The following is a 13,064-nucleotide window of genomic DNA, read 5'->3' on the forward strand; positions in this document are numbered from 1 at the left end:
TACATGCACATTGCCCCAACTTGCTTTTTTCACTTAACAATATATCATGGAGGTTATTGCACAGCAGAATTAGGAGAGTAGTCATTTTTATTTTTAAAGTGTTACAGTACCCTAGAGTGTGGATGTACCATAATTTATTGACTCTGTCTCATATTGATGAATGTTTGGATAGTTTCCGGTCTCTTGCAATGAATAATGTCTGCGTGTTTTTAATAATTTTGCTAGTGTATCTTAGGGATAGATTTTTTTTAAGTGAGATCTTACCAAGTGTGCATGTTTTTCCTGCTGATTTGAGATACTGCTTTTATCATCTGTAAAGTCTGTTAAGTCTGTGAGTCTATTTGTAGATTTTCAACTATGTTTTAATGGTTTTATTGATATAGCTTACATACTATACAATTTATTTATTTGAAGTGTACAATTCATCGATTCCAGACATTCTTGACGTTTCTTATAAGTTTAATCATATGACATTTGGCCATTTGTGACTTCTTTTCACTTACAATGTTTTCAGGGTTCATTCATGTTCAGCATGTACCAGTCAGTCCTATTTATGGCCAGACTTTTTTTTTTTTCCCCCTGAGGAGGAGGAAAAGGAGGACGAGGAGAAGAGAGAGAATCTGAAGCAGGCTCCACCCCCACCGTGGAGCCCATGGTGGGTCTTGATCTCACGAATCATGAGATCGTGACCTGAGCCGAACTCAAGTCTGACACTTAACCACCTGAGCCACCCAGGCACCCCTGGCCACATTTTTAATTGAGCGTATGCCACATTTTCTGTATCTGTTCGTCAGTTGATGGACATGTGGGCCCCTGTACCTTTTAGCTATTGCAAATAATGCTGTAGTGAACATTGGCATACGAGTATCCGTGTCCTGCTTTGGACACACACCCCCCAGGAGTGGGATAAATTGTTAGGTGCTCAGTGTTCAACACCCTACACTTTAGTCCTTCCCTTTTTTTCCTGTGCTTCGTGGAGGGTTTTTCTCCGTGTTTTCTCCTCCAGTGATTAAGTGCTCTTGCTTCCTAGGCTGTTCTTGCGAGCCTGGTTGTGGGGAGTGGCAGTGTTCTTGGGTTTTCTGGTCCAGCTTCAGCCTTGCGAGCCCTTTGTCCCTGAGTCCAGGGGATGAGGCTTTATTAGAGATCCTGCCCCTCCTCAGCTGGAGACCTTTAAACATTTGAGCCCCGGGGTGATTTTCTGCTTCTCCCTCAGAGGTAGGGTGCTCTTTTTTTTCTTTTCTCTTTACTCAGTAGCAGTGAGTTTTTACCTGTGTCCTGGGGTGACAGTATTTGTCTTTCTCTCAGCGGCTTCATACCTTTGTTTCTTACAAACGGTATGGGAAAGGAAAAGTCTGTGACTTTCCTGCAGAGATAGCTGCTGTCTTCTTCTGAGACCCGGACAACCAAGAGATAGATCCCTTTTCCGGTCATAGTGTCCGGTGGAGGTTTGTGGAGAAAAAGTCTGCAAATGGGGTCCCTCCTTTTGTGTCTGTGGCTGCGAGGATTACACATTTGCATGCTGGCCCACATTCGGCTATTAACAATGAGTTACGTACAGCGGAACGCTTAGCCGGCTTGTCCCACGGCTCGGCTTTCCTTCTGTCTTCTGCCACATGTGACCTACTGCTCACGTCCCATCTCCCCTTGGGGGCATCTGTCTTTCCTTAAGTTTCAGGCGAGGTGATTATCCTACAACTTCAGCTTTCTGATGAATTTAAGAGTAATTATAGATCTGCAGATTATTTTTTTTCTTGTAAAGTGGGAGTGGTATTTTTCCCAGTGTCTCCATCCGAGATAAAAGCTGGAGTTCCTCTGTAATTAAAGGCGCTCTTCGTTTTTAACTTGCATTTGGGAAACATTTCAACATTACAGGAAGAAAGTTGGAAGTGTAGTCAGTGACCTTTCTACCCTTCACCCATTTTACCAGTTGTTAACATTTGGCCTTTATCTTCCTGCATATTTATACATCAGTAGGAGTAGTGGCATTTATTGAACCATTTGAGATTAGAGGGCCCTAACCTCATGACTGTCTACCCCTGAATACTTCACTCTCCTTATTTTTTTGGATTTTTAAAAAATTCTTTTTAATATGAAATTTATTGTTGAAGTGGTTTCCATAACTCCTTATGTTCTTAAAAAAAAAAGACAAAAAAAACTTGGTAATAGGGATGCCTGGGTGGCTCAGTCGGTTAAGCATCACACTTAGGCTCAGGTCATGATCTCACGGTTCATGAGTTCAGGCCCCACACCCGGCTCTTTACTGACCGCTTTGAGCTTGGAGCCAGCTTTGGATTCTGTGTCTCCCTCTCTCTACCCCTCCCACCCCTGCACACATTCATTCATTCATTCATTCTCTCTCTCTCTCTCTCTAACTCTCTCAAAAATAAATAAACATTAAAAAAATACAAAAAAATGTATCTTAGAAAAAACAAAAACTTGGTAATATATGAAGATCTTTATATGTCAGTGATTATATATTGATACTGAAGAATGTTTTGGTAGTTTGTATTCATTACAATTTTTTCTGTCTGTAGGTATCATTAATGGGATTGGAAATTTTAAGTGCCTTTGTGGACAGATTATCAACACGATTTAAGTCCTATGTAGTAATGGGTAAGTTAACTTTATTTAAAAATCGTTGTAGGTGTTGACATACTGGCATTTTTTCTCATGGTTTTTAACAGAATTGGTTCTCTGTGAATGGAAAGAAGTAATTTTCTACAGCCCAGAGATCTACTACGTAGTATTTCAGTTTGCCTAGACATGAAAGATTTTAAGCCTATTAAAATAATTCTATTTCCTCTGAGACAAATAAAACCAAAAAAAGCAAAAGACGTATTAAATATCCTGCTAATAGATTTTTACTTCATAACTTAAAAACTTTTACTGTAACTTTTACTTTTTTTAACATTAAAAATTTGTAACTTACAGCACTGCTTTTTAGACTTCTGTGGTACAGGACCAATATTTTGTAAAATACAGTAAAAGTAAGTTATACAGCAAAATGAAAGGAAAAAAAACTACGGGGCCCAATTTTTTATTATTAGATTCAGTAGACCAAATTACTTTGGTCAGATTGTTTTTAAAACTTGATTTTATAAACACTCTCAATTTTTTTTTTTTTTTTTTTTTTTTTTACCGCAGATAGTTTGTAGACCCGTCCCGAGCTGCCAGCCATCCTTTGATGGCTCACTTGCAGTGTGTTTGCGGTATGGCGCGAGCCCGTGGTGCAGTTCTTTTCTTTGCACAGTCGTCAGGATTACAGTGCTGGCTCTGACCTGTTTCCTAAACCCAAGTGGCCCTCGTGTGCCTTTTGGAGCGCTTTGACGAGTAGATCTGGTTCCTAATGTATAGCGATAGTTAAGGGAAATCGCAGCTGTTCACGATTTTCTGTTATGGATTAAGTTAATGCTTCCTAATGCCTCACACTTATTTTCTAATTATCTTTGGTCAGCTTTTTCTTCATGTTTGGTATGTCCCCAGATTCTGCTGGTTTCTTATTTTTATTGTCTAACTATCCTTTCAGCAGAAGCATCTTAGTAAGTTCCCTTCAGTAAGTTCCCTTTTTAATCACTACCTGGTTCCAGGTCATTCTTTGCATGAATGTCTTCTGAAAAGGCCGATTCTTTACCGTATCAGTCTTCTGCTTAAAATCCTGTGATAGATGTTAAAAACTAGGCATAGGTGTTTTACTTAGGTATTTTCTTAAAACAGTTTGAGGGGCGCCTGGGTGGCGCAGTCGGTTAAGCGTCCGACTTCAGCCAGGTCACGATCTCGCGGTCCATGAGTTCCAGCCCCGCGTCGGGCTCTGGGCTGATGGCTCGGAGCCTGGAGCCTGTTTCCGATTCTGTGTCTCCCTCTCTCTCTGCCCCTCCCCCGTTCATGCTCTGTCTCTCTCTGTCCCAAATAAATAAATAAACGTTGAAAAAAAATTAAAAAAATAAAATAAAATAAAATCAGGAAGCTTTATGTAAAAGATTCGTATTTATGGCTTGTCCGCCCCCACAGGTACTTACTTGTTGGCTGAAGTTTTGTCGTAGATTCTCTTTTGTATGGGTCCTGAGCTTTCTGCTTCACAAGTCCTCCCATCTCGTCTTGCCCCTTCCTGAGGATAGCAGTTATAATACCGCCAGCTTGGAGTACCGCCCTTTCTAGAGCTGGTTCAGTTCTGGCATTTCCCGTACCTCCCTGACTGGAGGCGTTTATGTTTGGGACCCCTGCCCTATAGTAGCTCCCTATTATTAGTTGTGACAGACCGTATTTTAGACCGGACGGTAATTCTAGGTATTGTGTATCTTGCTTATTTTTCAAATGCAAGGACAGCCACATGGAGTTTGATGCACCGACTCCTTATAATGAGGCAGTAGGAATAACGGGACCAGAATCGCAGTTTGTTGCCTCCCGGGACTGTCCTGCTTTCAGAACCTCTGTTTTGCTCTCCTCTGGTGGCGGTCCACTTCTCTCAGCCTGTACGTCCCTTCCATGTCTTAGCAGCCTTCTTTATCAGCGGTCTTCAGCAAGTACTGTCTCCACTTTAGTTAGTAACTTGCTCGCTCCTGGTAGTTCTGGCTTAACTCGCTCATGGTTCTGCTGTGCTGCTCTTTCTTTTGAAATCCTCTCCTCTTTCCCGTGGTCCGTCCTTTCTCTTTAAAAGACCTACTTCGGATTTCAGTGTCTGGGAGCTTTTCAGATCAACCTCAGCCTACTCTGAATTTTTCTTTACTCAGTGCTCTCTTCGGCAGCACGTATACTAAAATTGAATTTTTCTTTACTCTATAGTTCTTATACTGTTAAATAGTCAATGAATTACATTAAGTTGCTTTTATTATTTTTCGTATGTGTTTTCCATACATGTATATAGGCTTATATGTGTAGTTTTTTTTTCTGTCTTCTCATCTACTCCTTATGGTTATTTGTGTACATTAATATTAGTATCATTTTCACTTTGAACCCCAAGTGTCCATCATTTTCCTTGGTGAGATTCAAACTTGTTATTAATTCAGAGTCAGTGTAGTATAACGAAAATTTCATCACTGCTTTGCTAGTGTATATTGCCTACTTGTTACCCATATTGGGCTTTATCAACTTTACGTGTATAAAAGATTATCCCCACATCATTTCTAATTTGTATGATAGCTCCACAAGATAGGCAGTATATATTTGTACTCTTGTTTCATTTTGTTTTAATTTAGAGAAAGAGAAAGAGCCAGCAGGGGAGGGGCAGAGAGAGAGGGAGAGCGGGAATCCCCAGCAGAGCCTGCCCGCAGGGCTCAAACCCGCCTGCAGGGCTTGAACCTGGGAACCGTGAGGTCACGACCTGAGCCAAAATCAAGAGTTGGAGGGTTAACCAGCTGAGCCACGCAGGTGCCCCTCTGTGTACTCTTAAGGAGGTACAGTACTAAATGAAGAGCCCAGGGTTAGCTTTTTTTGTTTTACTCTGTTTTATGCCTTAGCCAAACCACTTTAGGAGACCTTCACGTGTGTTTATTTTTGAGGTGGGGGGGAGAGAGAATCCAAAGCAGCCTCCAGGCTCTGAGCTGTAAGCTCAGAGTCCGATGTGGAGCTCAAACCCACAAACTGTGAGATCATGACTTAAGCCAAAGTCAGACGCTTGACCGACTGAGCCACCCAGGGGCCCCTGAAGGTTTGTTTTTTTTTTTTAAATAATGTCATCTTAGATGTATGTAACTTGATGTGAGTGATACTGTCTTTCGGTACACTTAGGTTATTAACTATCAAAGGTATTTTTTTTTATCTTTTTACATTAAAAGTGAAGAGATGTTTTAGGAAAATTGAGATTGATGTTCAGTTTTAGACAAAGTTCCAGAAAGAGTATGGGCTCTTTTGATGTAGCTCTTTTAATGTAAAATATTTAAAATTTCTTTTGTGGCCACAGATACTGTGGAAAAATAAGTTTTTCAAACAAAAAAATATATCCGATTTACATTTAACAGCGATCACCAACCCTGGTTTTATGATAACTGAATTCAGTAAAGGATCTCATATTTTACAAATTTTAAACAGATAGTTTTAACCCAAAATGGAATTACAGAAAGAGTATTAGAATAGTCGGGCTTCCTGCTCATCGCTCCTGCATCTTGTAAAACGCAAGATGGTCCGTGTCTCATTCAGTGCCGAGAGAATAAGACATACCGCTAGCTGTGCTTTGAACTTCTTCGCTGTTTCACTGTTCAGGTTCCAGTCTGTGTAGCAGGTTCTTACTGGCTGCATGGTAAACAGCTCTGTTTTGGAGTCCCATAATTTTCTATTGAATATCCATCACGTTGAATGGTAATTCAGTGGTCATTATGATACGTACAGATCTTTTGGGTAGACTGTGGACTCCTCCAAATGCTTATTATGGGCTTAGCACAAGTGGGTTTTGTTTTCTTTTTTTTTTTTTTTTTTCCAGTTTTACATCATTCTGTCACTAGTCATGTGAGGTACAGGCCTGCACCCCTCCTTACTTTATAGACAAGGAAACTTTCAAATTCAGAGAAGTTTACGGTCTTGAATGATTAACAACTGGTAAAACCAGGAATAAAATCTTGTTCTGTTTCACACCAAGCGAGTATGTATCAGAAAGGAACTCTAATGCAAAAAAGTTATGGATTTTTTTTGTTTAATAACCATAATAAAATGTTTATGTAGTGTCAGTGTCAGGTTGTTTTTGCTCTTTATATTCTATAAAAGTTTAGTTTTTTGTCTTGAAGTGAGCCCTGGTTTGGGCCAACATTTTAGTTTTCTTTTTGGAGTTAAATCCCACCTCTCAAGAATGCAGTGGATATTTTTTTTCATACTCCTGTTGTGTGATTGTTAACACACACAGACACACACACACGTACACACACATAGAACCCATCGATTACAAGTAGTAAATGGAAGTAGTTATAACTGGGACCTAATTGTGTGGATTATTTAAGTCCTGGTTTCAGCTTGCTATTTTTGTGACTTTGGGCAAGGTATTTAATCCTTTTGGGCCTTCTCTATCAAATGAGCCTACTCTCTTTAATTGGGCTGTTACGAGGTTGACGTGAGATAATTCAATGCTTAGTACGGAGTAATATCTAACATTTATTGAGCGTTTATTACTATCTTCTGCCTCTCAGAAGCTATCAGAACCAGAGTCCCACAACAGCCAGTCCTACAGATGTCAATGGTTTTCTCTAACGTTAACAATACATCTAAGCAAGATGAGAAGTATTTATATTGTTCAAGCTGACAGACAGGTACTTCAGTTGCCTCATGATTAGGCTTATGGTTTTATGGCAAGAACTTTGTTTTCTTATACAGTCATTTCCTTGATTAAGCTTAGGTTTTTGGATAATATTCCATTTGGTATAGTGGGCTTCTCACTATAGTCTAATTTTCTTCCAAAAATAATGTAATTTCTTTTTTCCGTAAGTGTTGTTTATTATTACTAAATCAGTCTGGTTGTTATATTGTAGACAGTGTTTATTGTAGAATATATTTGCATTAAATTATGTATACACTTAATTATAATTGTCTATAAATAAATGAGAGAAAATCCCTTTCTCCATCTTATTTCTTCTTCCTTCCCTTATTTAAACTAGGCCTCAACCTTCACCGCCTCAGGGAAAGGAAGGCTATAGCTGTCGTGTCAAAAGAGAAACAAGTTAATTTCTTTGCTGTCCAACATGGAGGATGATGGGGGTGGCAGGTGACACACAGAGTACTTACTTAGTGCCCTTCACTCTAAGTTAAATGTATTCTCTCTTTAATTTTTAGTCACCTTTTGGGGTGAGCACTGCTGCAGACCTTTAGGAGCTGAGAAAGTAAAGACAAAAGGAGAGTAAATAATGTGGCCTCACACCTTGTAATACCACACGAGGGGCAGTGGTGATTTAAGGGATTACAAAAAGATAATTTTGACTGTGAGAGACTTTTGCCCTATGAGTGAACTTTAGAATCTGTGCCCTCTGAATTCTGCCGTCACCTCCCTTTCCCTTCACCCTCACCCTCAACAGATGTCATTTCTTGGTGGTTCTTTGTCGACTTACAGTTACAGAAGCCATTTTCATGAAAACTCTCCAAGAATAGACTCTCACCTGCCTTTCTTGCCTCCTTGCGTGAAACAGTGCCACAGTCTTGGACATAGTAGAGAAAAACTGTAATCCCGGGGGCCTAGGCTTTTATTTTTGTCAGAATAATATGTCATACATACATGTCAAACATGTGATCATATGTCAAACATGTGATCATAAACCGACACCTGCCTGTGCCCAGGTCAGGAAACCAGAACTGTGCCATCTTAGCTGTTCCTCTCTGCGTTTCCTAATGACCCCTCCCTCCCTCTACCAGACGTTACCACTGACGTGACGTTTCGGATGACCACTCCCTTGCTGATCTGTAGAGCTTGACTAGCCACACACGTCTCTAAATAGGATAGTGTTTAGTCCTGCCTGTTTTTTGAACATGATCATAAGTGGATATCATGCTGTGAGTATACTTTTGAACCTTCCTTCTCCGTTAGTTTTTGTTGGACTCATGAGTAAAGAAAATAATTTGCTTACCTGATAACTTTTCATTTATGAAACGAGCTGATTATAATTTTGTAAAATATAGCTTATAATGGAGGTGAATTATAAATATTTACTCTCTTCCTCCTGCCTTTCTCTAGTTATTGTAGCTTTAATAGACAGAATGGGAGATGCCAAAGACAAGGTTCGAGACGAAGCTCAGACTCTGATATTGAAGCTGATGGATCAAGTAGCAGCACCTATGGTAGGCCTACCTTTTAAATTTCGATTTTGCTAATCAGTGATGAAATATCGGGATAGATGGATGGTAATCACAGCGAGTCATGGAAGCCTCCAGGGACATGGAAGCTGAAATTGGAAACAGTGAATCATTGTTAATGCTCTAAAGAAATTGAAATTTAAAGTAAAATGTCAGTGTTTAACGTTGTGTTGTTTTGCTTTTTCCTATTTTCTACTCTTTGGCATTTTTTATAAAGCTGACTCAGATTCTGTTACTAGGACGATATGCTGAATATATTATTCTTTGGTTTCTCTTACCTGCAGGTTATACAGTGTTCAGTGAGAAAGCTCCTTTTGAGAACTACTGAATGTTGTATTAATTACTGCGACTTTTACACTGACAAGAACAAAATTTTTTATTTAAACAGGTGGTTACTAATTAGATAAAGCATATATTCTAGGACACTGATTTGTGTGTTATGAATATAGTAAAAAAAAAAAAAAATTAGCCCTTAGGGAGATGTTTTGAAAGGAGACTGAAAATAAATTGACATGTAAATAAAGATTTATAGAATATCTCATGTTAAGTAGAAAAAAATCAGAATTTACAATATATGCAATGTGTTATCACTTAATGTGTTATCACTTAGAATACAGTTTTAAAATTATGTATTACATACGTTTTAGAAAAACATCCAAAGAGTGTTCAATTGTAAAAATAAACTGTTGGCCGAGATATTTTACACCTTAGAATGAAGTCCTTGCTAATAGTTTGGTGGGTATCCTTCAGCACTTGCTTAGTGGTTCAAATTTTAACTCCCTTTTGATGTGTTATTATAAATAGTACTGTAAGTAACATCCTTGTACGTGTGTTTTTGGACATAAATATAAGTATTTATATAGACTGGTGTTCCAGAGGTGGTTATTCACATTTCAGGTTTTCCAGGTAAACTTCCAGGTTACCTTCTAGAAAGTTTGGCAGAGAGTAATATTAGTAGAACTGAATAGAGTCCAGGAAGAGAAGGGTGTGTGTGTGTGTGTGTGTGTATGTGTATGCATGCATGAATTTAATAAATGGAAAGGATGGTGTTTCTAACTGCAGAGAAAGGACTGATTGAGACAATTGGCTGTATGTTTGGAAAATAAAGTTGGATTATCTGTATAGGTTTATGTATGCTTTTTACAAAAGAGAATTATAGTAGGCAGCAATAAAATGACTTACCCAAATAATGTTTCTGTATTTGGATCCAGTGCTGAAGGAGAAAAGCCTGAATTATAAAATGTTGAAAAATCCTGTTCCATGTGACAGTCTGTAGTAGTTGCCAGGCAACATTAGGCATTTTGAATGCTTACTGGACTACTGGGCTTATAATGGTAGCATTGTTGTCAAAGGTTTCTAAAGCTTAGAATTCTCTGTGCATGGAAATTGTAAGGTTTTTAGGTATTGGACATTGTTTTTCTGAGAATAATTGAAATCTAAAGTGAAAGATATTAAATAAAAACCAAAAAATGTGATTATAATATTAGAAAATGGGTGAGAACAATGCTAGCACAAATTGGCTTAGAAAAACTGAGAAGTAAAATCTGATGGGAAAATTGAGTTCTCGTGAAAGTTGGTGATAAGGTTGGGAATAGATAAAAGATTAAAGCATGAGTAATTTAATTTTTTGTTATTCTTGTTTACTTCTCCTTCAAATAGTACATTTGGGAACAGTTGACTTCTGGTTTTAAGCACAAGAATTTTCGATCTCGAGAAGGCGTGTGTCTATGTCTTATTGAAACCTTAAACGTGTAAGTTTTATGATTATTGAAAATAGTCAACTTGTTTTTCATTTTGCTAAAAAGAAAAAACAGTATCCATTTTGTAAAGCTCAAGGAAAGCTATGGAAATAACAAATTTTAAATTAGTTATTAATTGATCTCTGGTATGAGAGTTTTTATTTGATCTGATATCTTCGGCTGTTAATTTTTTATGTGTATATTAATTTAAAACAACTAGTCAGTGATAAGTGTTTCTCTTTTTTTCTTAAATAAGTTGAGTAATAGTTGCTACCCAAAATAGATGGTCATATAACAGGAATGCTGGTATAACTTAGGATCTTCTTCTGTTCTGGACCCAGTTTGGCATTGTTTTTAACTCAGTGGTATTTCAGATATTGTAGCTATTTCCCCCACCTAGGTTTTCTAGACCACGGTGGGTAGTTACCAAAATCATAGACTGACCAAGATTCGGCCAGGTAGCTAGACGGTGAATTGGGTAGCATTATGTAGAGCTCTGAAGCATAGATAACACAGATAACACAGAGCTCACAACTCCAGTCCGAAAAACTGGTCAGCCAGGGCTTTTGTTCCCTTTCTTGATTATGTGCTCAAGTTCTATGCGACAAGATAGGTGATCTATTGTAACTTTCAACTTTTCCTGTAGCGTTACTTCCTTTATTCTAACTATACCTTCACTTACTTTCTTTTACTCCTCTGTGGTCCTTTCTGCCATCTAGAGCTTGTAAGTGCATTCAGTCTGCACAGCTTTTGTGGTTTTTGGCTCTCCTGTCATTTGCTTTCAACCCATGACCTCATCAAAATATTAATAAACATAAGTAAAGGTTTATTGGAATGCAAATTTATTGGAGACACAGCATCTAAAAATATCACTATTTTAAAGCAAAAGCTCAAATTTTCATGAGCGATCGATAGGTTGCTAGGTTTAAGAGTGCCATCGGTTGAACATTTTGTTCTGTTGGATCATGTGTCAACAGTTTTCATTGTCAGTCATGATTATTCACTTTTGCATATTTCACATTGTTTAGAATTAGTTTTTGCTTGTGTCTCACATCCTTCATGTTTTAATGATGTGTGCCCGTGCTGTCCACCATATTTGTCTTATTGATACAAACCAGAAGAAAGTATAGTTTGTTTACTGTTTGACTAAAACCGAATTCTCTTTATTTTGTTTCAAATTTTATTTAGTTTTGGGGCTCGGCCGCTAGTCCTCAGCAAGTTGGTACCACATTTGTGTATCTTATTTGGAGATTCCAACAGTCAGGTAAAATTTTATTTACATTCAAGCATTGACTAACTTTTTTGGCCACCTCTTCTTCTTAGGGCTCTTACTCCGTTTTTAAAAAAGGAGAGGGAGGGTGGAGGGGGTTCTGAAATCAAGATTTCGTGTCATTTTGCTCTTAAAATCCACCAGTTACTTCCTGAGAACACATTATATTCACTTCAGTTGCTTAAGTTTGTCACTCGTTTGACTGGTGTTAAGGATGTGTGGTGCTGAAAGGATAGTTCTCGGGTTTGAAAGATGGAGTGACAAAGAGCCTTCCTTTCCGTAGTCCTGCACTTAACCGTGAGGACAGGTTGTCAGCCTCATTTCTTCATTCCTGAAAGTGGCTGCGTAACAACTTTTTGCCACAGAACCCTGTTTAACGAGAGAATTTGTACCAGTGGTATATCCCTTGTTAGACATTTACCTGAGCTGCGTATGCTAGGCATAAAAAGGGAGTATTCTGGATCCTGTCCGTCCTAGTGGAGTTGAATCTTGACTGTAACCTTTTTGGCACAGCTTGAGCATTTGGAATAACCCTGGATAAGGTTTTCCTTGCTACTAGGCCTGGCTCTGCCCCTGGAGGTTTGTAGAGTTTTACTTCCTCTTCATTTGCTTTTTGGCGGTGGGCTGGGCATGGAAAATATGGCCATCTTCCAAATTCCTGTCTTGAGGCCACATTTTTTTCTTTTAATTGTAGTAAAATATACACAACATAAAATTTACCATTCTGGTCATTTTGTATTAATGTTTGTCTATTTTTGAGAGAGAGAGACAGAGTGTGAGCTGGAGAGGGTCAGAGAGAGGGAGACACAGAACCTGAAGCAGGCTCCAGGCTCCGAGCTGTCAGCACAGAGCCTGACACGGGGCTCGAACTCACGAACCGCGAGATCATGACCTGAGCCTAAGTCGGACGCTTAACCGACTGAGCCCCCCAGGCGCCCCTGCCATTGTAATCATTTTGAAGTGTGTAGTTCGTTGGCATTAAGTACACTGTTGTGCAGCCATCACCACGGTCTATCTCCAGAACTTTTTCATCTTCCCAAACCCATACCTGTTAAGCAAGAACTCCCTATTCCCCGCAGTCCTCCAGCTCCTGGCAACCACATACTACTTTTTCTCCTGTGAATTGTTACGCTCTAGGTATTTCATGAAAGTGGAACCATATAATTTGTCCTTTTGTATTTAACATGTTTTACCTGGCATAATGTCTTCAGGGTTCTTCTGTGTTGTCATTTGTCCGACTTCCTCCTCTCGTTTTTAAGGCTGTATAATATTCCATTGTGTGTGTATACCACGTT

The 13,064-nt window shown here is 38.8% G+C and overlaps 1 protein-coding gene across 35 annotated transcripts in view; it reads left to right on the top strand.

Moving 5' to 3' along the window:
• Nucleotides 1-13,064, top strand: part of CLASP2 (cytoplasmic linker associated protein 2) — a 185,310-nt gene that overhangs the window by 12,034 nt on the left and 160,212 nt on the right. For all 35 annotated transcript variants that reach the window (XM_086720288.1, XM_086720337.1, XM_086720293.1 and 32 more), the window contains exons 2-5: nt 2,535-2,613; nt 8,642-8,745; nt 10,420-10,511; nt 11,688-11,763. In XM_086720288.1, coding sequence (XP_086576414.1) covers nt 2,535-2,613; nt 8,642-8,745; nt 10,420-10,511; nt 11,688-11,763 — 351 coding nt within the window. The remainder of the gene's footprint in view (nt 1-2,534; nt 2,614-8,641; nt 8,746-10,419; nt 10,512-11,687; nt 11,764-13,064) is intronic.

The sequence above is a fragment of the Puma concolor genome, chromosome C2 (assembly GCF_028749965.1).
Source record: "Puma concolor isolate L17-30 chromosome C2, mPumCon1.1.hap2, whole genome shotgun sequence".
Taxonomy (NCBI): domain Eukaryota; kingdom Metazoa; phylum Chordata; class Mammalia; order Carnivora; family Felidae; genus Puma; species Puma concolor.